Raw genomic sequence first — 26,531 nt, forward strand, 5'->3', positions numbered from 1 at the left:
AGTATCTTGCTTATTCTCTACAGACAGGAGATAAGCACAAACTGAAGTGTGTTTTATACACGAGCTAAGATACATACCTCATATGGAAACTACTACTGTATTATGTAACTCGTTATGAACAGTAATTTTAGGGCCAAAAAGACCTGGCTTTGCCTCTGTATAAACTTTAAGAAATTAAGGCTCCATTTCCTCATCTTAAAAAAGTAAATTTTATTACATACACACACACACAGTGGAGGTTTTGTGAAGTTTAAGATTAGATAATAGTTTCCTTGCACGTAGTAAATAGGTGCTCACTAGAGTTTATTTAAAACACCTTCCTCTCTTTGGACTGGTTGTTTTATGTTTTGTTTTGTTAAATACTTACGGTTCACTAGCACATATATGACTGACTAAGATACACACCTTCAGCATCTCTTGCAACCCTGAAATTCTTTTATGAACTTACACCTACACTTGAAATTCTTCTTTTTATCTAGATCATACTTCCTTCTCAAACTTCTCTAGAAACTCTGAACAGTTTTAAGCATAGATGGCCATCAATAATTGAATGAGTTAATAATTAAAATCTTGCTCAAATAGCACATTGGAATTTTAAGACCTTCTTTTTCATTCCTATGTTAATTTTAATATATTTGGTATGTAATTGCCAACAGTAGGTGTAATTGATAATCTTAAAACATGCAGGAAAATATCTAATATAGATTTGTGCATTTGATGCTATGGCCACACCATTTTAATAACTAAAATTTGAAACAAAGACTGTTAAGCTATCTTAGCCTTCTTGATAATGGTAAAAATGGAAAAAAAAAGAAAAAATCTGCATATTTAACCTGTTGTTCAGTTCCTAATCCTCCCAAACTCTGTGACACGATTTTGTGCTTGATTATAGATGTGTCTGTGTTTAAATAGTCATAATAAAAATATTTTGCTTCCTGTTATAACCCTATATATTTTTATACAGCTGTGGTTATACGTAAGTTTTATATAGGTTTCTCACTTAATCCTGAAAAATAAATATGAATTCACTAAAACGCATTTCCCACAAATCACGTTAATACTCTAGAATTTGTCTTCCCAGTTTTCAGAGATCAATGCTATACTTACCAGGAACGTGTTTGTGTATTCAGTATAATTACAGATTGATACAGTGACAATTGCTAAAATATGTAATTATTCATACATTCATATTGCAGAATTTTTTGGTAAAATATTAAAAACAGGTTTGTCTCAAAGCACTTTTTTGTACAACCACTAATAGGTCATACTAATTCAGGTAACAGCAGTGAAATCTATATTGTTTATAAGCTTTTCATTTAAGACATTCTTCTTGCTGGGATCACCTCCTGGTGTGAAAGTTGTCCAAAGATAATAGCACATCAATTCAAAAGTGTAATAGATTGGAGACCACAACATGCTATCAGCGTGAAGAAGTAGTTTGTCAGTCTCACTAACTCACTGTGTCACAGCTAGAATCATTACATATTTGTTCTTTTGTTTTCACATCAAAATATATAATTTATATTCTAATGTTGATTACTCACTTGGGGGTGTTTAATTTTCTTATTTAAAATGTTTTTCTTTAAAATGCATACCGTAATTAATTTAGAGGCAATAAAAGAAGAAGCATTTTAATTAGTAGGACTTTAAAAAACATTTTCTTTTTACAATTCAGGGATGCATGGTATATCACTTACTATAAAACATTTTCAGTTAAGTTTATAGTAATAGTACCTTTATATTAGAGGCAAAATAATTAATCCATTTTGAACCAGCCCTGGCCGGTTCTTAGTAAATTTACACACACATACACACACGCACACATACACCTATGCTTGGACTCACCCTATTTCAAAATTATCAGAGATTAAATTATCAAAAGCAAAAAGAAAAAATATTGAAGTTCAGTCTGTTATTCAGGCTCAATCTAGGTAAATTTTATTATTTCCTAACTGTTTCCCTTTATGTCAATCCTTGACGCAAGCCTTTTCAGTTTTGAGATCCCATTTTGCAAGTTTTTATTTTTAGTTATAGCTTTTGTCGAGTACTATTGCTACCACAGTGGTTATTGAAGTGAATTAAAACCTCGTCCTCCAAGTCTCCTGCTCCCACCCTTGAAAGCATGGTTGAAAATAGTATCAAAAGACTGAGAGAAGAAACTGTCTTTAACTGTAATAATGAGGTTTCAGGATGGGTTTTGTTTTGTTTTGTTTTCAAATATGCTGGAATTCCGCCCCCTCTGAGCCTTAGTAAGAGGATTTTTTTTTTTTCATCCCGTTGTCTGGTAGATCTGAAGCTGTCAGGGTTACAACCTTGGTCAGAGTGTTGGGGGTGCCTCCCCGGTGACCCGTACTAAGAACACCACCTTGATTGTCACTCCTGGTCCTCAGCAGCTTCAAAGAAGGAGAAAACTAGAGGAGAAGGCATTTATGCAGGAAATACTTTTATTTCTTTCCCTTCTCCTCAATAGAGCAGATGTGTAAAGGGGTTAAGAGGATATATTTGTGTGTGGGGGGGGGTGCGTGTGTTTGTGTGTGTGTGTGTGCATGGTGCCTTAAAAATATTTATAACTGAGCTTTCCAGAAGTCTCTGCTAACAGATAGAGAGAAAGATGAGAAGTAGCTTTTTTTTCCCCTATAAATTTTAATATAGGTTGTAAATCGAAGCCAAGATTATAGAGGAAAAAAGAATGGATAAAAACGATTCCAGCCAGAAAGGTTAAGGGTAGAGAAATAGCATTTTCTGTATGAAGAGAGTAGGAACCTTTTGGGAAGTTGTAAATACCCCTGGTGAACTATCAGCTAGACTTCTACATGGCTCACAAATCCCAACTACTAAGTCGAAGAGAGACAGAAAGAGAACCCCCGAAAGAAGGGACTTGTGGAATAAGATAGTGTTTTGGTGAATGTCTGAGAGACACACGGAAATATAGGTAGTGTAGGAAACACAGAAGAACCAAGAAAGAACAGATAACTGGTATTTCATTTAGAGATAAAGTCCAGTAAACGTGCTAGATGCTTAAAAGTAGCAACGGGCTGAGAAGGCATGAAGGGCCTGATTTCTTAACAAACAGACGAATTTGAAAGGGAAGTACAACAAAGAGGAAGGTTGGAAGTAAAAAATTAAGAGTGAGATGATGTAGAACGATGAAAAATGTGGAAGCCGTTTGATCCTGGGGTCAGATGGATTGAGCCCTCATATTGTAAAAATTCCATTCGTTCTAAGTTGACAGCTTGAGGTGAGCTACCAGCCGTTAACTTTCTAAGCAGGAATCTTTTGAACGGTTTTCTGATTTGTTATAGAATCTTGATGAGAGTCTTGAGTGAAACTAAAGCTAAAAAACCAATACTCCAATACGTTACTGTAGCAGTTCTCAAAATGTGGTCTCTGGACTGGCAATAAAGCTGTGGGGTTCCCTGAAGACCTTCTGGTTTAACAAGCCCTCCAAGGGACTGTGATGTGAGCTAAAGTTTGAGGACCACAGCTTTAATGGATGGCATGGTCTCTAAGTAGATCTTGTTCATATCAGTGGCCACTAAGTTTGCCAGGCCTTACCAAAACCTATGATTCCATCATCAGTCTGGTTAAAATGTTTTCTTGTGAAAGATTGGAGACTGCAGAACACCTTGTACAGCCTTCCTCAGCTGCCAGTGTGGGTGGACTCCTCCCTGAAAATTCACAGCAGCCTCTGCAGTCTCTTCGTTCAGGAATCTCACAGAGCTTCCGAGGGCCAGCATCCCCAACTGATGGAGATTTCTTTCCAAATAGCTAGGTATCGAGACACAGTAAGTAATTGTACTAGACGTCTTAGGATACCTATCGAGAATCAGTTGCTAAAAGGTAAAGAAAAACAAGCAGGAACCCAGCCTTGAATAAGAACAGGTAATTTTCTATATAGGCTTTTGCTTTCTTTAGTTTTCTTGTTTAAGAGCTGCCGCAAATTTTGTATTTCGCTGCATTAATTTTTTTTTATTTCGCTGTGTTATTATCTAACGTACATCACTTTAAAAAAAGTAAACTGCTTTTTCAGTCTTTTAATTAGTTATAAATACAATACTAAATACACATTTAACAGATTATCCAGTTGGCTTTGGAACTTAAAATTCAGGATCTGGTAGTGAAAATTCGGAAGACCGTGATAACGAACCGCAGGTTATTGGTAAGTTTTCAGAGTGTTTGGATAGTAAGTTAGTATCATCGTTCAGGTATATCATGTCTTTCAAATATATACTGACAAATACTGGAGGCTGTTTCAACAATTTAATCAATATATTCTCAATTATAGACTACAAGCCATTAAGTAAGTGGTAATGAGCAATATGGAAGGAGGATAACACACAATAATTAAATTTTATATGTTTTGACAGTTCTTGCAAAGTATTTTATCTTAAAATGAATTCTAGGCAATCCGCCCATTGTTTTGGCATCATCAAGTGACTAAAACTATTTTGAACTTGGTAGTTAATTTTAGCCTTCATATATTTCCAGGTAAATTTAATCCATAAGTGTGAGATTCATTTGCTTTAGATCTGAAAATATCATTCTGGAAGAGTTGTTTGATGTTGAGGAAATCTTGTGAGACTTTTAATAAGCCTCTTAAATCCAGAAAGTTATGTTTTGCCTGCAGGAAAAGGAACCTATATCTTAAAATTCCCTCAGCTCCTTTTTTTTTTTTAAGCAGTTAAACGCATTTTATTTTTTAATGAGGAATTTAAGAACATCGCCACTTTCCATTGGTTACACCAGAGTCCCCGTATTAATAATTACAAAGCAAAATTTCTGTTTATCATTACTCTAAGGAAAACTATTCCATGGTTTGTAATGAGGAAAAATATAATCACATCATTTGTTTTGTTTTGTTTAATTTTATTTTATTATGTTACGTTAATCACCATAGATACCATCATTAGTTTTTGATGTAGTGTTCCATGATTCATTGTTTGTGCATAACACCCAGTGCTCCACGCAGAACGTGCCCTCCTTAATACCCATCACCAGGCTAACCCATCCCCCCACCCCCTCCCCTCTAGAACCCTCCGTTTGTTTCTCAGAAGTAAGAGCGTTGGATTCTGAAAAGGTTGTAATTGTGACCAAATACAGTCAATCTTTCTTCTCATTGACACACTGTCTTTGAAACGAGAGCACCTCATTTGAAGTAAGCAATCTGTATTCCAGGTAAAAGTTTTATTAATTTGCCCAGAAACATAAGGAGAAAGCAGGACATCAAGACGTGTTATTTAAGCAGTTCACATTAAGTTTGAAGTAGATTACTCTCTTTGTTCAACCAAGATTATAAGGAGAGCAAGAAAGCATTCACACCTCCTGGGCCGTAGTGTCTTTCTCCCCATAAGACATAATAGATTATATACAAAAGAAATAATATTCCAGGTATTTGTATGTCACTAGTAAAGGTTTCAACTTGCCATAGGGACCGCACTAAACGCTGTGACACTCTTTTTAGTCATTTGCTCTGTTTGCTACTCTCTAAAAAGGTTTTTAACACTGTATAAAATATTGAAGAAAAGAAACCTCTTTTGTATGAAGACAGCCAGTTCTGAAGGTGATTAATTAAAATTTCATTCGGTGGTTGCACACTTTCTTTTTGACTCTTATTTTCTCTCTTAATGTCCCATTGAGGAAATGACTCAAACCACTTTGAGTAATGCTGTATGTTTTCCAAGGATGCTTTTTCATTTTGGTCCCTGTAATTTGCAACTTATGAAACTGTGCTCTTGATATTAGAGGAATAACATGATTATATTAACCTCCTGAACAAAAGACTAGTATGAAACTGATTGTTTCCTAGCGACTCTTGTAAGCTCACAATTTTATTATAACTTATTTAATTTTGTACTTGATGTCACGATCTTTTCAAATGAGCACTGATATGGTGATATTATAATATAATATAATATACAAAAGGACACTTAAATTTACTTTAAAGATCTGATTACTTTGCCATTAAAAATTTTATGATAGTTTTGTAGTTCATTATTTTGAATGACAAAACCAATCAAAAGTGAAGAGTTTCTAAGGAGCAAAGCATACCTGCTAAGAGATGGAGGGAAAAAAGCAAAACAAATGACAAGAAGCAGTTGTAAGCGGCCTGAGATAAGAGTAGGTAGGCATTATGACTGGCTGTATAGAAGTAGTTCCGCATACTGTGCAGATCTGGTATTTAAAACATGAGGTTTCATTTGAGAGTAGAAAATGTGAAATGAAAATGTTACTTTTGCCTCTCCTTTGTCTCTGCCAAATAGGTTCAAAAGAGGACGTTGAAGTGTAAGAACTCAGAAGAAGTTCTCAACCCCACAAAAAAGACAGACAGACAGGAAGGGAAAAGGAAAGGAAGGAAGGAGGGAGGGAAGGAAGGAAGAAGGAAGGAGAGAGGGAAGGGAAGGAAGGCAGGAAGGCAGGCGGCCATAAAGGAAAAAATGTAGGGTTCTCTGGCAGGGTAGATAGATACTGGGCTGGGGGTTAGGGGACTGCCCAGGGCAGGCAGGCTAGAAGAGTAATTGAAATTTGCCCCTGAGTCCCTCATAGAGACCTACAGGATAGAGTTACTAGTGACCCAAAGGCCTGAATGGGGACAGCAGGAAAGACGGGATTTAGTCCTTGTCCCTACTAATTTTAAATTTGTGACATGACCCGTGGAAAGATACATCACAGGATCGGTGGGAAATATAAGCTAGGACAGAAGGCGGAAGCTGAAATGAAAGGTCGGTCCCGAAGGCCGGTCAACAAAGAAACAGCTCTTTCAGCTTCAGAAGAAAAACGATAAGTTATTAATTGTGCTTAATCCAGAGTAATTGTTTCCATTGCTGTTGGAGCGGCTACACCACGAATAATGCGGTGCGTGCCGTTCGCCGGCTCCTGTCTGCTTGTTGTTGTTGTTAAATAGAGTCCCCCCTCAAGATTCCAAAGCCACAAAGCAATGGTTAGTGTTCAGTGACCTTCTGCACCAGCTGTCTTTGGGGCTTTGAAATTGATTTTCCTCATCTCAGTCTCTGATAGTCTCTCTCCAAGTGTGCCTGTCTAGTTCATCACCAGAGTGGAAACGGTGGCTCGGAGAGCTGAGGGAGTGGAGGTAGGCGTCACGCAGGGCATCATTAGAAACATCAGAACAGAATCAGCCTGCGCCCGTGTGCTCTGTGTTAAAAAAGAAGCAGCTGCTTTATTGCCGAATACAATGGGGAATATTCTCACAGGATTCACTTTTCACATTCCCAAACACGGGCTGAGAAGTAAAGAAAATTCCTCCCTTTCTTCTGCAAACCTCATGGGGATGCCAGGTCAAAACCGTATGTTTTTGATGGTAATTTTTGCAGATTTTTTTTTATACATGAGAAGCATATTCCCGAGGCTGGATGACCTGGCAGAGAGTCACAGGCTCAGGAGAGGCTAGAATGACACACAGAAGGACGTGCCTGATGGAGAATTCGATGACAGAAAAATTCTCTCGTAAGAAAACTCATGGGCTACTCTTCACGTGGCTGAATTTCAGTGCCCACTGGGCTGTTTCTCTTTTTGATCGTGGTGGAGTCTACACATACACTAAGCGTTGTGTTGGACAAAGAAGTTCTGGGCTTCAAGATGTACATTAGTCCCAACATACTCTTGTCAGCGTTTTACATTTTCTGTGTTGCAATGGAAAAGCCATTTTTGGCCTTGGAAAGAGGTCGTCTTATCTGAACCTAAAAATCAGATTTTTACCAAATCTGAAACATGTCCCACTCTATACAAAATAGGTTGACAAAGACCTTTTCTGCTTGTCCACTTAGTGTCCAAGAAGTTATTGCTTGTGTGTTTTAACATACCTGCTTGGAGGCCTAATTTTACCTAAAGGAATCACCCTCACACAGATGATACCATTTGTCTGTAACAGTTTCAAAATACATCATTTAAGCCATCTTTGCAACTTCTTTCTGTGCTTACATACTAGAAAGCCATGTAAAATTACTGAAGACCAGTGGTTTGATTTGATTTGATTTGATTTGATTTGATTTGATGATTTGATCTTTTGAGAGAGAGAGAGAGGGAGTGCAAGTAGGTTGGGGGAGGGGGGCACAGGGAGAGGAGAGAGAGAATCTTAAGCAGGCTTCACACCCAGCACAGAGCCTGACGCAGGACGCGATCTCACAACCCTGAGATCATGACCTGAACCAAAATCAACAGTCGGACGCTTAACCGACTGAGCCACCCAGGCACCCCAAAGACCAGTGATTTTAAGATATAATAGATAGTGTCTCCAGGGCATTAATTTGATATGGATAGTCGTTTGGACAGAGGAAAGAGAGGTGTACTTCCGAGTTTTAAAGTCAGTGACCAAAAAACTGCAATTAAATTCTGTCTTCTCTTGCAGCAACAAAATTAAATGTATATATGAAGTTAGAAACTCTTTCAAAGTATAGAGTTATTTTCCAGTTCCACTAATATTGATGAATAGTGTATTTTTGAATATTACATCTTTGTTTTCAACAATATCTCAAAGTTGCATTTTGCTGTAAGAAAAAATATTAATTTCATAGCAACTCAAAGCCTAGCTTGTGAAAGAGTTCTTTGCCAGGGTTACCAAAGCAGAAGGACATCATGTTGGAAACTTTTGGAATTTGAAAGCGAGACGCCTGATTTGAGGTTGACAGGTGTCTAGCTCATAGTTTTGCACATGGTAGATGCGTGTTTCAGTGTCGGGGCTGTGATCAGAATCTTTAGGGTTACATAGCTTCAGGCTCAAATCCCATTTCCTATTTGAAATGACTCAGACTGCTTTGAATAAAGCTATGACACATTTTCCAGGGATGGTTTTTATTTGGGTCCCTGTAATTTTCAACTTTTATTTTATGATTAGTTTATTGGCTATAGGTCTTTAGCCAAGGTTCTTGATTTCTCTAAGACTCACTTTCCCCATCAGCACAGTACTCACCATTTTGGTTGTTTTGCATTACTTATTGAGCAACTACTATGTGCCCAGAACTTTCTAAGTTCTGAAAATACAGAGGTGAGTAAGATTTCATGGAGCTCACATCCTAATGGGAAAAGACCAACAATAGATTAGTGCTGTGGACATATCATTCTTATTCATCACCTTAGTATGAAAGATAAACAGTTTTTTAAGTATATTTCTGTCTAAATGTTATTTAAAGCTCTCATGCCTAGAAACTTTACGCAGATGACTTTGGTCTCTCCCCGTCCCTCCCATCTTACACGATGCTATGGGCATAGCAAGAAGCTCCTCATCTTTGAGTCTTCTCCCCCAAAACATCGAGCTTTCTTTTTCTTTTTTTTTTAAGATTTTATTTATTTATTTGAGAGAGAGAGAGAGCACAAGCAGGGGAAGTGGCAGGCAGAGGAAGAGGGAGAAGCAGGCTTCCCAACAAGCAGGGAGCCCAGTGCGGGACTGGATCCCAGGACCCTGGGATCATGACCTTAGTTGAAGGCAGACGCTTAACTGACTGGGCCACCCAGGCGCCCCCAAAACACTTGAGTTTTCATGCTGTCTCTTCCTTCATTGTTGGTGGCCATGTTATTGCTGAGACAGCCTTCATTCCTACCTGCGTGGCCTCTTCAGGCCCAGTGAGCACTCTGCTATGTCCAAGCTACTCTTGAAGCCATAGAAGTAATGCTGCTTCTTACAAATGATGTTGAGGCACAGAAGTCTCAAGGAGGCTCTCTCTGACTGAAACACCTACATGCTCCATGCATCCGTGTGCTCTTTGGGATCCTGATGCCTCCTCAGGCCTCTGTCTGATATTTAAGATACAGGTTTCTGTTTCTGTCAGGCTCTGCTGACACGCTCTGCAGTCTCTGCTTCTCCAGCACCAGGGAAGCCAAGAGCAGCGCCTGTGTCCCTCAGACACGGGGAATCTGCCCTCATCGACCCTCTCCCCATTCCCCTCCTCCTAGATAATAAAATGAGAAATTTTTTCTAATCTAAGGCAAACCTTTAAACTCTTAAATTCTGTATCTTTCACACCTTTTGGCTATATCCCAAATCCTCTCTATGTCTGCTTTTCCCCAGAGGCTCTAAGGCAAGGAAATGGAATCTGCCTTTGGCCATGGGCCGCCATACTGGTTGCTATTCAAATGTGTCTTGTTTCTGTCCATAGTTTCGTCAGGCAGTGCTATCCGCTATTTCTGTACCCTCACGCGTGGCATGGCAGTAGGAGAGCGCGCCCCATACTTCCCTGGAGTCATGCCAGCTCCCCAAGATGCTGCCTACAAAGTGGAGGGCAGGCGTCTCTCCCTGGGCCCCGTGGAAGCCTCTGTTTTATTAGCTCGCCTCCCATAGATTTCCTCCTCATCTGGAGGGAAACCCCCTTTCGTCTCACCCCACATTTCTCCCAAACATTGTGGCTGTTCCCCAGTAGACGGGGCTGTAGGAAACCAGCTAGAGACCCAGGCTCTTTCTGCTTCTCATTTTGTCTCCTCTCTCCTGGGGGCAGCGTGGTGAAGCAGCCACTGGACTTGAGAGAAGTGAAGTAGAGCAAAGACAGCTGGGGGTGGGGGCAATTTCAAGAGGAAAAGCACACTTTAAAGAGTATTGTACAGTGTTTACCCGCCACGCAAGTCGATAAACAAGAACTGATTGTAAGAAGCGCTTTGAAGAAAGAAAGCGTGATGGTGTGGGTGGGATGGAGAGTGACCAAGTCGGTGTCACCTTCTCCAAGAGCTGTGCATATGCATCCTTCAGACTGCCTTGTTAAATCCTCTCCAGCGGCATCCAGGAAATAGTCTGTTCCTCTGAGCTGCTGAACATCTTGCTCACTCTTCATGTATAATCCTAAAAAAAGGTAAGAATTCAGATCAGAGGACCAACTACCACTCACAGGTCAAATCCAGCCTGTTGTTTTTGTAGTGATCGTGAGCTAGGAATGGTTTTTATACCTTCAAGTGACTGGGGAAAAAATAAAAATTAAAAAAAGAGAAAAAGAATATTTCATGACTTGGGAGAATTCTACAAAATTAAAATTTCCATGTCCATAAATCATTTATGTATTATCTGTGGCTGGTGTCATGAGCGGGCATGGCCAGAAAAAGCTAAAATGCTTACTATTTGGTCCTTTACAAATAGATGTTGCTTGCAGCTCATCTGAATGATCAGGTTCCTGCTTGGTCTGGCACAAATCCATCTTCTCATCCAGAGTCCCTGCCCATGGGTAGGACTGCCAATATCAAGTTTGTAAACCTAGGAATTCATTTTGCAAACATCGGTTTCAGAGGCTAGTAACATTTTGAATTGGAATTTAAGGTCCTCAAATCATCCTTTTTGGTCTTTTGGAATACAGGTTCTAATACGTGACTTTGGGAAGACAAATAGCTACTGCTTGTTGAGCCCTTACCTTGTGTTAGACATTAACGGATACATGGCATGTGTGTTACTTCCATTTAATCCTCATAAAATATCTACACAGTTGCTACTACTCGTATTCCCATTTTACAGATGATAAAACCAAGACGCAGAAGATTTGAGTCATTCACCAAACATCATCCAGCTCATTATAGGTGAAGTCTGGATTTGAACCCAGATAGTCTGGTTCTAGAGCCCAGATTCTTAATAACCATGCTGAATAGGGATATGGTAGGATCAAAAAATGCTGTTTCCAATATAACATTTAATTCAGACTATAAACTTTAAACTTTGCCTTATAAAATACTTCCATGGGGGAAAATGGGTTCACAGTACAGTTACTAGTATAATTTATAGAAGTAGCAATTGATCATTTGCATCTGTTCTAATTTTGTGGTTGACACAGCATTCTTCTGGGATTTTATTTTTATTTTTATTTATTTATTTATTTATTTATTTATTTATTTATTTATTTATTTATTTGACACAGAGAGAGAGAGAGCACAAGCAGGGGGAGTGGCAGGCGGAGGGAGAAGCAGGCTCCCCACTGAGCAGGGATCCTGATGGGGGCTCGATCTCAGGATCCAGAGATCATGACCTGGGCCAAAGGCAGACGCTTAACCGACTGAGCCACCCAGGCGTCCCTGACAAAACATTTTTAGATGCAGTAACTGGTTTATAACCCTGTGAGATAAGCAACTCATTAGCTCCATTTTACAGATGAAAACCAACAAAACTGAGGCTTTGTAGGATCATGTATCTAAGAAATGATCGACCAGGAACTTAAACTCAGATCTGATTTCTACTCCAGAATTCTTTCCACTACCCCTGTGTTAGGCAAACTTTGATGACTTTTGCCCTATTTCTACTCCAGCTAAGCAGTTAATCACTGAGTAACTTTCTTGAAATGGATTCTTTGTACCCGATTAGCCCTCGCAATAGTAATACATAAGCAGTAATGTGCATAGAATCATGAGTCTGATTCCTCTTTGATTTACCCAACACTTCTGTTGTGCTTGCTATGTTCCAACCCCTTTACAGTAAATATTAACTCCTTTGAGCCTCATAGCAACCCCTGAAGGGTCGAGGCTTTGACTGTCCCCATTTTACAGATTAAGAAACCAAAACACGAAGAGATGAAGTAACTTGCCCAAGGACATATACCTACGAAGCAGTGAGTCAGGATTTGAACCTCAGAGTCTAGCTTCCAGGTTCTATCCTCTGAACCCCTTAAGTTATTTGATAAATTCAACTTATTTTCTAATACATTAAAATAAGTACATCAGTAGTAAAATTTAAAATATTTAGCTGTGTGCCATCTGTAGTCATCTTTCATAAAAACTGTATTGTTCCATAGTGGAATATGCCAGAATACCCACCACCTCCTGACTATGTAAGAGAGAACACAGTCTGGTGACTTCACTGGGCATGTTACTAGGAAAAATAACAATACATGTTAGGACACAAAGTGAATACACAATAACTTACTGCTACAATATGAAATATAAACCATGAAAAACATGGTGCGTTGTTCTTTAATGTGGGGACTTTTATTGTTAATAGGAATTTTAAATTAGCTGTCTTTCCTGAAGAATTTCTTATACGGCACTCTTGTCATGTGAGCATTTAATTTTTGCTTACACATTTTCAAAATAAGAGACTGTACAACTTCTAGAGGCAGCTTCCCCCACAGCCATCCAGCTCAGTTGTTGGAGACTGTTTCTGTATTTGATCTAAAACCTGCTTCACTGACCCCTTCATTTATTTAGGTTGGTTTTAGAAGTGTTCTGTGATTCCTCCCTCTTTCTCCCCTTCCCTGGTTATGTTTGACACAAGCTAAAAATAAAATTAGTTTGCATCCCTCGAGACCTGACCAGCTGCCTGTGGCCAAGTTTGATAGTGCTTGTTAGTGGGAGAGCAGGCTGGGGTTAGAATGTTTCCGTGGACTTCCAGAAAATAAATCAGTCTGCAGAACATCAGCGTGATCGTGCATACTTCTGTTTATACGAGTACATAGTCTCACATAGTGGTAAATACACATGTAGCTCTAAAGTAATGTGATTTGTCTTAAGTGGAATGTGACTGTGTTCTTAATGCAGTTCATACGAAGAAGTTCCAGAATGGTTTTGTGCAGGAAATGGTATGATTAGAATAACTTTCTAGCATCTCAAGATACCTACTTGAAGGGACAGTAATAATCGGTGTGCCTCAATACTTCTATATACAAGTCAGTTTCTGTCATCAGAGTACCCTTATGAGTTGGTTAAGATATTCCCTTAACTTCTATTTTTTTAATGACATGAGGTAACTAGACAGAGGCAGAGAGAAGACAGAGGGAAGAGCTAATGTATAGCTGTGTGTGTCTCCCACTCGTTAGCCTATTTGTATCTTCTGATTGTATTCTCCTGTTCCACAGGCATTTCCTATTCAAAACAGGAACAGGGACAACGCCACTGTTCAGCACTGCAACCCCAGGATACACAATGGCATCTGGCTCTGTTTATTCGCCGCCTACTCGGCCACTACCTAGAAACACCCTATCAAGAAGTGCTTTTAAATTCAAGAAGACTTCAAAGTACTGTAGCTGGAAATGTACTGCCCTCTGCGCAGTAGGGGTCTCCGTGCTCCTGGCAATACTCCTATCGTATTTTATAGGTAAGAACACAGTCTAACAGTTACTTTGTCTGTATGTCGGGATGTTTTATTGTTGTCTTCTTGGTTGTATCCATTTATGTGGCCAAGAAGCATATTACCAGGTTTATTTTCTGGAGGAGGGATTAGTTAATACCTTATCAATCCGCAGAGCATCTTCAGTAATCTTCGGGCAAATTTGGAGAAATAGGAAATCTGTATTTGCACAAAAAAATGAGGTCTATTCTTGGCCACAGACTAGAGTGTGAACTTGTGTTCGGCGTATCCCTCTTGAAACATGGGCAAGTCTGTGACATCTCATGGACACATAGTCATTCTTGCACTTGCAGGAAGGGACACTACGCAGGAGTCCCCTTCGATGCGTATTCGATGGGGAACTCTCTGCCACTTGTACTACATTACACACCTTTCAGCTAACTCAGCTATCTGCGTGTAAAACTCATCACTCAGGACCAACATCATCATCATCTTGCACTCAGCACTCTCCAGAGAACTGTGCATCCATAAAACAGTGAATGGCTTACGTACTCATTCATATATGTGGATTTTTCATCTTCTGATGTCGTATTGAGCATGGTTTTCATTTCATAGTAACCCCAGTGATGGGAGCTGCTAATAGAAGTTGTAAGTAGTGCTCTTCTTTAACTGTTTAATAACATGTATGAGCATCTGCACTATTGGAAATGGCTTTTGTAAATGCCAGAAACGACCACATCAGATTTTGATCTGTTTGTGAGTGTGGAAAAGGCCTACCACATCGAAATGCTAACCGTGTCCACTGAGATTCATCACCAGCGATATGGTTTACCCAACAAGAGCCATAGCCAGTGATGTGTCCTCAAGTTTATAACGCGATTTGTGATGCCCATGAAATTCTAGAACCAAATACGAGTATTACGGAGCCGTATATAGAATAGTATGATGCTTTTGCCATGAACCCGTTTCTGTCATTCGCTGCCATACTCCTTATAAATGATGTATTTTGGGAAGTGAACTAACCATTTTGAATCACAACATTTAAGAGAAATACAGAATTGTAAAGCATAAAGGAATTTTAGAGATAATTGAGTCAGGGATGGCAACTCGGGGGCGTGTTGTATACTATAACTTCCAGTTCTTTGGCCATGGCAGATATCACTAATGAATCGGGGCACTCCTTCCCCCCGAATCTGGAGACAGTCTCATTATCCCCATCACTGTGCTTCATACAGCATCTCATAGAGCCACTGTCCATCAGAGATGAAACCTTCCTGTCATTTTTCAATCTGAGTTAACTCCCTCCTCGTAAAAATGCTCCAACCAGGTACCACCAGGGTTGTCGCTTGGCCAGGATCCCACACTCATGAACCAATGCTACGCTCTTTCATAACTCAAGGTAAATGAGGAATATCACAACAAAAAAATCAGTATTCAGAGACAGATTTCTAGTATTCAGCTAGAAAATACCTAGCCATTAAGAGAATCTCTTCTAGTTAGTTGTATAAATTATGTGTATCTGTCAGTGGTGTGCTGCTAAAGAATTTTAAAAGGTTCTGAAATGCACCAGGCATAAATGGGATGTAATAAATTAAGCATACATATTTGTCAGGGATTTTTTTTTTACCATGGTACATGCCAGACAGATCGAGAACTATGTGGGGCTGGAAGTCAGTGTCTTGTGTTTTTGCTCTGTTGTTAGGCATCCTTTCTGATCGCCCTACCAGATGTGCAATATTTGGAATATCAGTTCTGATACCATGTAGTTTTATTTACAGTGGGTACTAGCAGGAAAAATAGCATTTTTAATGAAGATTTTATTTATTTATTGGACAGAGAGAGAGAGACAGCGAGAGAGGGAACACAAACAGAGGGGAGTGGGAGAGGGAGAAGCAGGCTTCCCGCTGAGCAGGGAGCCCGATGCGGGGCTCGATCCCAGGACCCTGGGATCATGACCTGAGCCGAAGGCAGCTGCTTAACGGCTGAGCCACCCAGGTGCCCCGGAAAAATAACATTTTAATATGCGATTAGCTCCCTGTTATTTGTGAGACTTGTCCTCCTTTCAAGGGCCCCTTAGTGAATATAACTGAGTATCAGACTTCTAAGTAAAAACTCAGAATGTTCCTTTTCTTCAAGCTTCCTGTTTTCCCGTTTCGTAATTAGCACATTATACTTTATTCCACTGTCATCAACTTGTCCCTCTGATTTTATCTCGCCCCACACGGAAAGACACAAATTATATAGTTAATGTACTCAGTTCAACAGGTATTTGTCGAACATTTGTTATGATCTAGTTCTTGTGCTAGAACTTAAGGTGATGCGATCCACCTGTTCTCTGGCAAAAATTACTTTTATCGTCAAAGAATTATCTCAGATTTCCGTTGCTTTAATTAAGTCCAAATATACTTACCATTTTTACTGGTCGTCCCGTACTTAAATGACTAACACACTAATGCAATGATTTTTTCCGTTGTGGTTAAAATCAGGTAAAGGATTTGTTCATCAGTTAGCGCGATACGTTTTTTCAGGCCGAAGAGACCGCCTCTACCCTTGAAAACAAGAACAGGGCACTCCTCGTCAGGGAAGGTTGTCCTTTTCTATTGAATGTGGTGTACAGCAGAGATAGAGACAAGGGACCCTTGCCTGTCCAGCTTAGATCGGTCTGATAAATCCCAGAATCAATGGGGAGACCGATGTCCTCATCAGGTTGACCTCACAACCTTTAACAGAAGTGCAGCCATCCTTACACTTTTTTCCCCATTCCCTTAGAGGTCCCTTTTCTCATATTGACTGTCAATAGAAAGCCAAAGCCTTAAGAAAGAAAGAAAAGGAAAAGCTTGAGGAATAACTTCTGTTCTTTGTCACCTTCCAGGAAGGTCGTGAGAAGTTAGGAGAATGTAATATTAGCATTTCTCTTCTCTAAGATAAAGTTATCTCAGCAGAGTAAAGGTGAATAACTTCTGAAAGGGAGGGAGTAGGGGAGGAGAACAGGCTTTGTTGTTTGCTTTTCCTATTCGTATCAAAATTTCAGAGAATAAGGAAAGAGTGAAAAAGAAAGCGAAAATACATTCCCATAGGTCGCTGTGAACTTTTTGCATAGGTAACCACTTATTAACTTCTTGGTGTATACCCTTCCAGATATTTGTCCATGCATATGGTACCAGGCTTTCTCACTTATCACTTATTAAATATCATATGTGTATGATTTTATTTAGTGGCTATGTTTAACCAGTTCCCAAAAATGCAGTGACTATTGTGTGTGTGTGTGTGTGTGTGTGTGTGTTTGTGTGTTCAGTTGATCAAAATTTTTTATTTTTTTTTAAGATTTTATTTATGTATTTGACAGAGAGAGAGACAGCGAGAGAGGGAACACAAGCAGGGGGAGCGGGAGAGGGAGAAGCAGGCTTCCCGCAGAGCAGGGAGCCCGATGCGGGACTCGATCCCAGGATTCTGGGATCATGACCTAAGCCGAAGGCAGACGCCCAGTGACTGAGCCACCCAGGCGCCCCGATCAAATATTTTTAAAAGATTTATTTATTTATTTTAGAGAGAGAGTGAGTGCGTATGCAAGCGGTGGGGAGGGGCAGAGGGAGAGAGAGAATCCCAAGCAGACTCCCCTCTGAGCACAGAGCCCCACAGGGGGCTGATCTCAGGATCCTGAGACCATGACCTTAGCCGAGATCAAGAGTCACACCTCAACTTACTGAGCCACCCAGGCACCCCCAGAATATTTTTTATCAGAATAAATTCTTTGAAAGGGTGTACCAAAATAGTGGGTAAGTTTTACATTTTGCAAAACCATGGCCAAATTACCCTTTTTGCACCAACTACAAATGCTACTTTCTATCAATGTTTTTGATCCTTGACAATCTCAGTAAAACATGTATTGTTGTTTTCATTTATTACCGAATATCTTTTCTTAGACATATTGACCATTTCTAGTTGTGTGTGTGTGTGTGTGTGTCTGTGTGTGTGTGAATGGCCTAGTTTCCCCCATTTTTCTATTGGGGCTTTTCTCCTTTTTTTTCCCTTTGATTTGCAAGTGTTTATTTAGGATATTAGTCATTTGTCATATGTGCTATATATTTTCCAGTTTGTTATTAATTTTGCTCATAATTGTTTTGCCGTATACCATATAGAATTTTTTAGGTAATTAAATTTATCCGTTTTTCCCTATAATTTCTTCTTTTTTTGAGAGAGAGAGAGAGAGCACGTGAGTGCACAAGCCATGGGGGAGAAAGGGAGGGGCAGAGGGAGAAAGAGAGTCTCAAGCAGGTTCTACCCTCAGCGCAGAGCCCAACATGGGGTTCAGTCTCATGACCCCGAGATCATGACCCTGAGCCAAAATCAAGAATAGGACGCTTAACTGACTGAACCACCCAGGAGCCCCTCTCTGTAATTTCTGATTGTCATGTTATACCTTATAGAGTATTTATACTCTAAAGAGTATTTTTTTAAAATTCATGTAAATTTTCTTCTGGTACGTTTATGGTTTTTCCATAATTACTTTTAGGTCAACATTTTTCTGGGCACTCTGATAGATGTTAGAGGTTCAAATTAGCTTTTGTCCAGAAGCTCATGGTCAAGCAACGTACATGAACACACTTTTAAGAGTACATAATTTCATAGCAACTTGAGCCTTGTGAACAAAAACTAGAAGAGAAAGGAAGGAAAATACCAATCTCTGACTGAAGATGTTAGGGAAAGACTTGATCTGGCAGGTGATGCCTGAAAGATGAAGAAGAGTTCAGTTCACTAGGTTGGACAACAAAATGGTTAGCAGGAGATCACCTTGAAGAGAGATCATCGGAAGCGGGGAAAGGAAGAAATGTGAAGTATCCACAGTGGTGCGCGTGGAGTGCTCACAGTGGGCCAGACATGGTGTTTGAAGCTGCGTAGGAACTGCCTTATTTAATTCTCACGACACCGCGAATTTAATAGGAAGCATCTGTCATCCATTTAACAAGAAGAATCTATCACGTAGGGAGGCACCTCGCCTGGAGTCACACAGTCAATGATGGAAGCTGGACAGGAAAGTGTCGAGGACCCCACTCTACTATATCACATCCCCTGAGGTTTGTAAAGAACTGAAAATAGGGAAGAAAGTGAAGATATTAAAGCATAGCAATGAAAAATAATCATTTCTGTTGTTGTTGTTCTTTATATAAGACTGGTTTAGTGGTATTCCAGAACATGTAATTTGAAGACAGACTTGTGCTTCGTAAACTTCAGTCTGCCTAGGAATCACCTGGGGAATCTTGTTAAAATGCATATCATGACTCAGCAGAACAAAGAGTATGTATTTTAAAGGGGGGGAGCAGAAGGAGAGAGAGAGAATCCTAAGCAGGCTCCAAGCCCAGCCCGGGCCCCGACGCAGGGCTTGATCTCACAACCCTGAGATCATGACCTGAGCCGAAATCAAGAATCGGACTCTTAACCAACTGAGCCACCCAGGTGCCCCGAAGGGTCTGTATTTCAAACGGGCTCTCGGGTGATGCTGCTGTGGTCCATAGGCCACACTTTTAGTAGCAAGGCCATAGGCTAGCACTGTCAACTGTTCTATTTGATGATGGAAACATTCTGTTTCTGCCCTGTCCAATTCAGTAGCTGCTAGGCACATTGACTATTGAGCACTTGAAATATGGCTAGTGAACTAAAGAACTGGAGTCTAAATTTTATTGTTGATTAATTGAAACTCAAGCAGCCACATGTGGCTAATGGCTACCATTTTGACAGCTTAAGTATAGACCAGCTGCTAGAAGACTAGCCTAGGTAGGAGATCATGAAACCCTGTTGGGATAGAGGAGTGAGCAGAATTGAGAAGGTAAAGCTGAAACATAATAGAATAGATGGGCCATGATTGATCACAGCCCAATTTTAAAAATCAAATGTTCTAAGCATGTACACATGGCACACTTCTTTTTTGCAGAGTCACATTATGATTTTCTTTAGATGAATGAAATCCCATTTAAAATCCTCTTTTAATGCATTACTCTTCAAGTTGGTGTATCTTTACACAATGAAAGTTCTACTGAACACAAAGGTGAAGCTCAATGATAATACTTAGTAATACGGACCTATCAAAAAAATACCTGTGCCACTTTTTCTGGGCCTGAATTTACCCATTCTTCTTTTTTTCTGTTCTAAAAGTAGAAAATTATAAAGATGGGCAGATATCCAGCAGTTGTTCACCAAAGAATGGATAAAAAAGGGGTGATCTGTTGGTTACTTTTGCTTCTGTGCACAGTTGTGGAATGAGCAAGAACCTTGATTATTCTTTACTCACAGAACGCTCTTTTTCCTGGGTGGGAGCTAACCTGGAATTTTGATGTTGCACACGCAGAAAATGCCCAGAAATCTTATAAATCAGAAATGTTATTAAAACATTATTAAGTCAAAATAAATGTTGGAATAATTATGTTTACCCCATTTAAAACTACAACAAAATCAAGTCAAACTTCCAGTGACACCATGAGGGACATTTAGCCTCACTAACATTTCTGTATACTTTTAGGCAGAGTCTGAAAATTCAAATAATTTCCCACATAGAGTAGCATCAGAAGTATTTGCACAGGTTCTTTAAATTTCAGGAAGATGAGAGAAAACAAAAATCCTAACAAATTATATTTGGCTAACATATTTTCTCAATTTTTGGCCCAGTTTATCCCAACAAATAATTCCTTGGACGACAGGGGTTTTTTTTTAAATATAACAGCTTTATTGAGGTGTAATTCACATATCTTACAACTTACCCATTGAAAGTATACGATTCGGTATTTGCACAGTTTGCAACCATCACCACACTCAATTTTAGAACATTGCCATCACCTCCCAAAAGGGTACCCTGTTCTATTAACAGTCACTTCCCAAGTCCCTGCGATGGTTCCATAGTCCGTCCCCCTGGCCCCCCACAAATATCTTAACTTTTAAGGGACTGGTTTGTCAGCTCATTTCCTAATAACAAGAAATAACTCAGCATTGTTTTTCTTCTGGACTCCTGACATTTGCTGCGAAGCAAAGAACTACTTGCATTTTCATTATTCCTTTTCAGTTAAAAAATACACGTGTGGTTATTTATTTCCTTTGAACAGCTGCTACCAACCGATTCCTAAAATCGATGTTGTCACATGTCTGCTAAAAAGGCTGTTTAACAACATAAGCGTTCCCTAGATCTAGCAGAACATAACCTGTTGAATTTATGTTCATTGCAGTTATGATTCCATGGCAGTTATCTGTCCTACTTCTGTGTTGATTTGCATTTTATGAACATTTTTACCTCTCTGTGTACCTGGAAATTGATTATGGTACTAACTATATATATGCAACTCAGGGTCAGAGGGAAAACACGCCAGCCTTTTATGCTTCATGAAAAATCAACCATTTAAATATATATGGCAAAATAAAATGTGTTGTGACATTCTTTTTTCTTTTTGGACATGTCTTCGCAATAAAAGTGCTGTTTTATTAGGTGATAGAACACCGCCAAGCAATGAATTACATACCATTTTTCACTATGGCTTCTTCCCTTAACTCCTGCTTGCATTACATTCAGAAATGCATTTTGCCTGAGATGAAATGCTAGCTTTTTAATAATACGAATGTGATTTCATCACAGTGAAGAAAAAATATATTGCCTATATTTTAGAGGATTGAAACGTATAAACTAAAAATTTTAAATCAGTATATCAATATTTTATTTTATCCTTGGCCACATGAAATTAGGACATATTTAAGCCTGATTCAGTGTTGAATGCAGGATTAGAATGGAACAGTTTACCTCTAGAAGAACAGGAAAATAGTAATATGATAAAGCATACTACCACAGCACTCTGAAGGGAGTCTGCAAATTCAAAAAAGAAAAAAATCTACTAAGAACCCATTCTAGATAGTTGTATTATTTTTTTCTTATTGAGGACAGTACTTTGTATGAGTGAAATTGTGTTTTCATATATATATATATATATATGTGTATATATATATATATATATATACGTGTGTGTGTGTATATATGTGTTTGTGTATGTGTGTGTATCTGTGTGTATCTGTGTGTAATGTGTGTATATGCGTATATGTGTGTATGTGTGTGTATATATGCGTGTGTATATATGTATGTTTGCATATGCATGTGTATGTGTGCATATGCATGTGTGTATATGTGTGTGTATACATATATATACACACACACACACACATATATATCCCTCCAGCATCCACAGAAAGTTTAGCTCTCGTCATATTTGCACTCTATCCTGACTTTCAATATGAACTATAGAAATTTATAGAAAATATTAGTTTAATTATAGAAAATATTAATTTATAGAAAATATTAGTTTTCTATGTCTGGCATATCATAAAGAAACCTAGCAAAGGTTGAGAGGTCACTTAGGATTCAGTTCCTTTATAGTCAAACCCGTATAATTCATCAGTGACTTCTGAATTAAACCTAACGTGAGAAAAAGGTTGTATACTGCACACTCAACTTTTGGACATTATAATTTTTTCTTGCCTTTTATTAGCACAACATACAAATGTTCAGTTTTGAGTTTATCCTCATATTGTTTATTACTATACATAAAAGAGAAATCACCACCAATTTCAAGAAATTAATACAAATGTCAGAAATAAGCTCCTCCTCTCCTCCCCCAAAATAACTTATTTTACTCTTAGCTTGATAGGAGGTCAGCTAAAGTAAATAATATATGAGAAATACTCTATTTACACAGACTGTTTTTACCATCCAAATGTAACGATCTCCCTGACTTGAAAAACACCCAAGGACAACAACAATAAGAGATACCTTTAAACTCCAGTTTCTGCCAGACATAAATATCTTCTCTGTGAAATACCGTGCTGTTTCTCTGTTTTAGGCTATCATTTTTATGGAATGTAGCAACATCTCCTGCCTAATGACAAGTGGAAAGCATAATACAATATTTACCATTTCAGCGCTGCATTGCATAAATATTTAATTGGTGTTGCATATGCCATTTGCTTTTACATTAGTGGTACTGAGAGCAGTGTGTTTGGAGAGAAATATCTACATATAGAGGAGTGAAAGGAAAAGTAACTGGCACATATACGATTTTTTACAAACTTGATAGATGGCTAAGAGTTTTAGGAAGGAATTCATCATAAAACCTTTAAGTTCTATTGAATCTATATTCAAACAAAGGTCTCATCCTAGTATAACAGGTAAAATAAAACTCAAATATGTATCCACTCTTTTATTGTTTCTACATACCCTTAGCATGTCTACTGACACCTCACAACTCATCTTTCTTCCTTAAAATTAAGGTTCCACTGTTCCTTTGTTAGTGCTTTGTAATGTCACTCTAGAGAAGGAAGTGACCGTCCATTCATCTATCCATCATTCATTCAGTGTTTATTTATTGAGACACTGTGTGAGATACAGCAGTGAACAAGATAATACAGCCCTTGCTCTCTTGGAGATTGTATTTCAGGGCATGCAAACAGCATTTAATTGTCATCATGGGGGCTATTTAAAAAGGAAAAATGTAGGAGACTAGAGACTGCATAAAAGGCAGAACTTACTGAGTTTGAGCATTAGAGAAAGGTTTTCCTGCTAAAGCCTGAATAATAAGTAGGTTTATATGTTTGGACAAATGCTGACGTTAAACCTAAATGTGGTTTAACCACATAAACCTAAATGTGGCCCAAAAAAATTAATACTCAGTATTAAAACCAATATATTGTGATATAATAAAGAAAATCTCGATGTGTCTGAGGGGGGAGAAAAGTGATGATATTCATTTGTTTTCTTTGTTGAGTTAGTATAGCGAGGAACCTGTCTTGTAGTTAATACCTAGAAGGGGAAAGAAATGTTACTTTGGAAAGTTGGGGCAACTGGATTTAAAATTGTCACAAAAATTTATGGTCTGTTCTGATTTATTATGGTCTTTCTGATTGTCCCTTTCCCTCAATTGTATTTGTAAAACAAACATACATACTTTAAGAGTTTTGTTTATCAAGTATGCCCAGAAGATTGTTTTAAAACTGTTAAAAGAAACGGTATCTGAGTTGTTAATAAACATTCCTGAATACTCTATTAATCTGTTCTGAAGAAATTTAAGAAATATATGCTTCTTGTATTTCAGACGTTGCTGGGAAAAGAAAATCACGTTGCTCTGCATTTGATAACCAAAGAGCTCAGCATGTCCAATTTCCATTATTGAGTTGGACCTAAAAGGCATTACTTTGAGACCCTTCCATTGTGCATTTTAAGCACATACCAAACGGAATCAGAGAACAATTGATAGTTTTATCTAGACCCACTTCTGTATAATACCAAGATGGTTTTTGAGATAATATTCAGTGTTTTTATTTTATTTATTTTTTTAAAGATTTTATTTATTTATTCCTAAGAGACAGAGAGAGACAGGCAGAGGGAGAAGCAGGCTCCCCGCTGAGCAGGGAGCCGGATGCGGGACTCGATCCCAGGACTCAGGGCTCATGACCTGAGCCGAAGGCAGACGCTTAATGACTGAGCCACCCAGGCGCCCATAATATTCATTGTTTTTAAAGATAAGAACTTCCAGTCTTTCCTTCACCTGTTGAATGTCCTCACTGGGGACTTATTCTGGTTTCTAGAGACAGAACTAGTGCTCCTTTCCTGGTGGCGGTCTTCATCAGCAAGGCTGCCATGACATTGACTGGCTCCCATCCTGGAATTGTCATTTCTCCCTAATACTAACCCACAGACTGCTCTTTCCCTTTCTGCCTTCATTAGTGAGCTTTTTGTCCACTTCATCACTTTTCATAGGCCTTCTCGTGCCTCTAGAGAAGAGAAAGCCTTCCACATATTACCGTACATTTGCCAGGGCTGTTGAAGGACATCCAAGGCTACCTTGAAGATCACCGCATTTAATTCTAGATTTGGGGCCCTTCATTCTTTTTTTTTTAAAGATTTATTATTGGGGCACCTGGGTGGCTCCATCGTTTAAGCATCTGCTGTCGGCTCAGGTCATGATTCCAGGGTCCTGGGATTGAGCCCTGCATCGGGCTCCCTGCTCCGTGGGGAGTCTGCTTCTCCCTCTGCCTCTGCCCCTCCCCACTGCTCATTCTCTCTCTCTCTCAAATAAATAAATAAAATCTTTAAAAAAAAAGATTATTCATTTATTTATTTATTTGAGAGAGAGCATGCCCGTGTGCACCATTAGGGGAAAGGGCAGAGAGAAAAAAACCTGGGTGGCTCAGTTGGTTAAGCGACTGCCTTCGGCTCAGGTCATGATCCTGGAGTCCCGGGATCGAGTCCCGCATCGGGCTCCCTGCTCAGCGGGGAGTCTGCTTCTCCCTCTGACCCTGTTCCCTCTCATGCTCTCTATCTCATTCTCTCTCTCTCAAATAAAATAAAATCTTTAAAAAAAAAAAAAAAGAAAGAAAAAGAAAAAAACCTTCAAGCAGACTTCCCGCTGAGCGTGGAGCCCCAGGCCAGGCTCAGTCCCAGGACCCATGAGATCATGATCTGAGCCAAAACCAAAAGTCCGTCCCTTAACCAACTGAACCTCCCAAGTGCCCCAAGGTGGGAGGGGGAGCTTCATTCTGAGAAAAAAGCAATGCAGGTAGTTTTGCATTTTGCATATTTTAATTTGTTTTTTCATAGGCATTTCCTTGTAATTATGACCAGTATCACAGTCAATTTAATTCCATTAAGTTTAGCAATTATTGAATTTCCCTCCTAAACACTGAATTCACAAAGGGAAGACATAGTCTTCACCACGATGATCTCACAATCTTATATGGAAAAATATAATGTCCAATTTGCATATCCCATTACAACATATTTTTAGAACACTGTTTATAAGTGCAGAACCTCAAAGCAGTAAGATTTGAGGGTTGTTTTTTTTTTTAACTTTATTTATTTGACAGAGAGAGCCACAGCGAGAGAGGGAACACAAGCAGGGGGAGTGGGAGAGGGAGAAGCAGGCTCCCCGCCGAGCAGGGAGCCCGATGCGGGGCTCGATCCCAGGACCCTGGGACCATGACCTGAGCCGAAGGCAGACTTAATGACTGAGCCACCCCGGCGCCCCAAGATTTGAGTTTTGTATCCCACCTCTGTTACTTACTAGCTATGTAATCTTGAGCAAGGTACTTAACCCTCCATAAACTGGAGTTTCCTCATCAGTGTAGACAGGATTCGTAATAGTACAGCTCTTGGAAATCTTTAATAAAATAATTAATGTGCCTGATAAAATGGAAGTGCTCAGTTAGTGTTAGCTGCTATTATTATTCCTTATAACAATCTAGTAAATCAAATATTATTATCCACACATTTTAGAAAGAAAAGTCTTAGGCCCAGAGAATCAGTGGCTTGTCCTGTGTTAAAGTCCAAATGTATTTAAACCGGAACCATAACCCAGGTCTTTTTGTCTTGAGCCTGGGACTTTTCCCCACTGTATGGAGGGCACTGTTTCTCATAAGGATTTCAGAATTTAAAGGTGGTACATGGACAATAGAATAAATAAGACTGAAGGACAAAATGAGGAATGTACTCCCTTTTGTCTTCTTACCCCATGGCATCTGATTATGTCACAATGAA

At 39.1% G+C, this 26,531-nt stretch overlaps 1 protein-coding gene across 4 annotated transcripts in view; it reads left to right on the plus strand.

Annotated features, from left to right (window-relative positions):
• Positions 1–26,531, plus strand: part of TENM3 (teneurin transmembrane protein 3) — a 1,496,942-nt gene that overhangs the window by 1,315,443 nt on the left and 154,968 nt on the right. For 3 of the 4 annotated variants that reach the window (XM_073902279.1, XM_073902283.1, XM_073902281.1), the window contains one exon: positions 13,764–14,002. In XM_073902279.1, the coding sequence (XP_073758380.1) occupies positions 13,764–14,002 (239 nt within the window). Of the gene's footprint in view, positions 1–3,778; positions 3,883–13,763; positions 14,003–26,531 lie in introns of those variants that run through there. The other variant, XM_073902282.1, reaches the window with a different exon arrangement.

Source organism: Callorhinus ursinus, unplaced genomic scaffold (genome assembly GCF_003265705.2).
Source record: "Callorhinus ursinus isolate GAN/ISIS: 27379988/994484 unplaced genomic scaffold, GSC_fseal_2.0 scaffold17, whole genome shotgun sequence".
Taxonomy (NCBI): domain Eukaryota; kingdom Metazoa; phylum Chordata; class Mammalia; order Carnivora; family Otariidae; genus Callorhinus; species Callorhinus ursinus.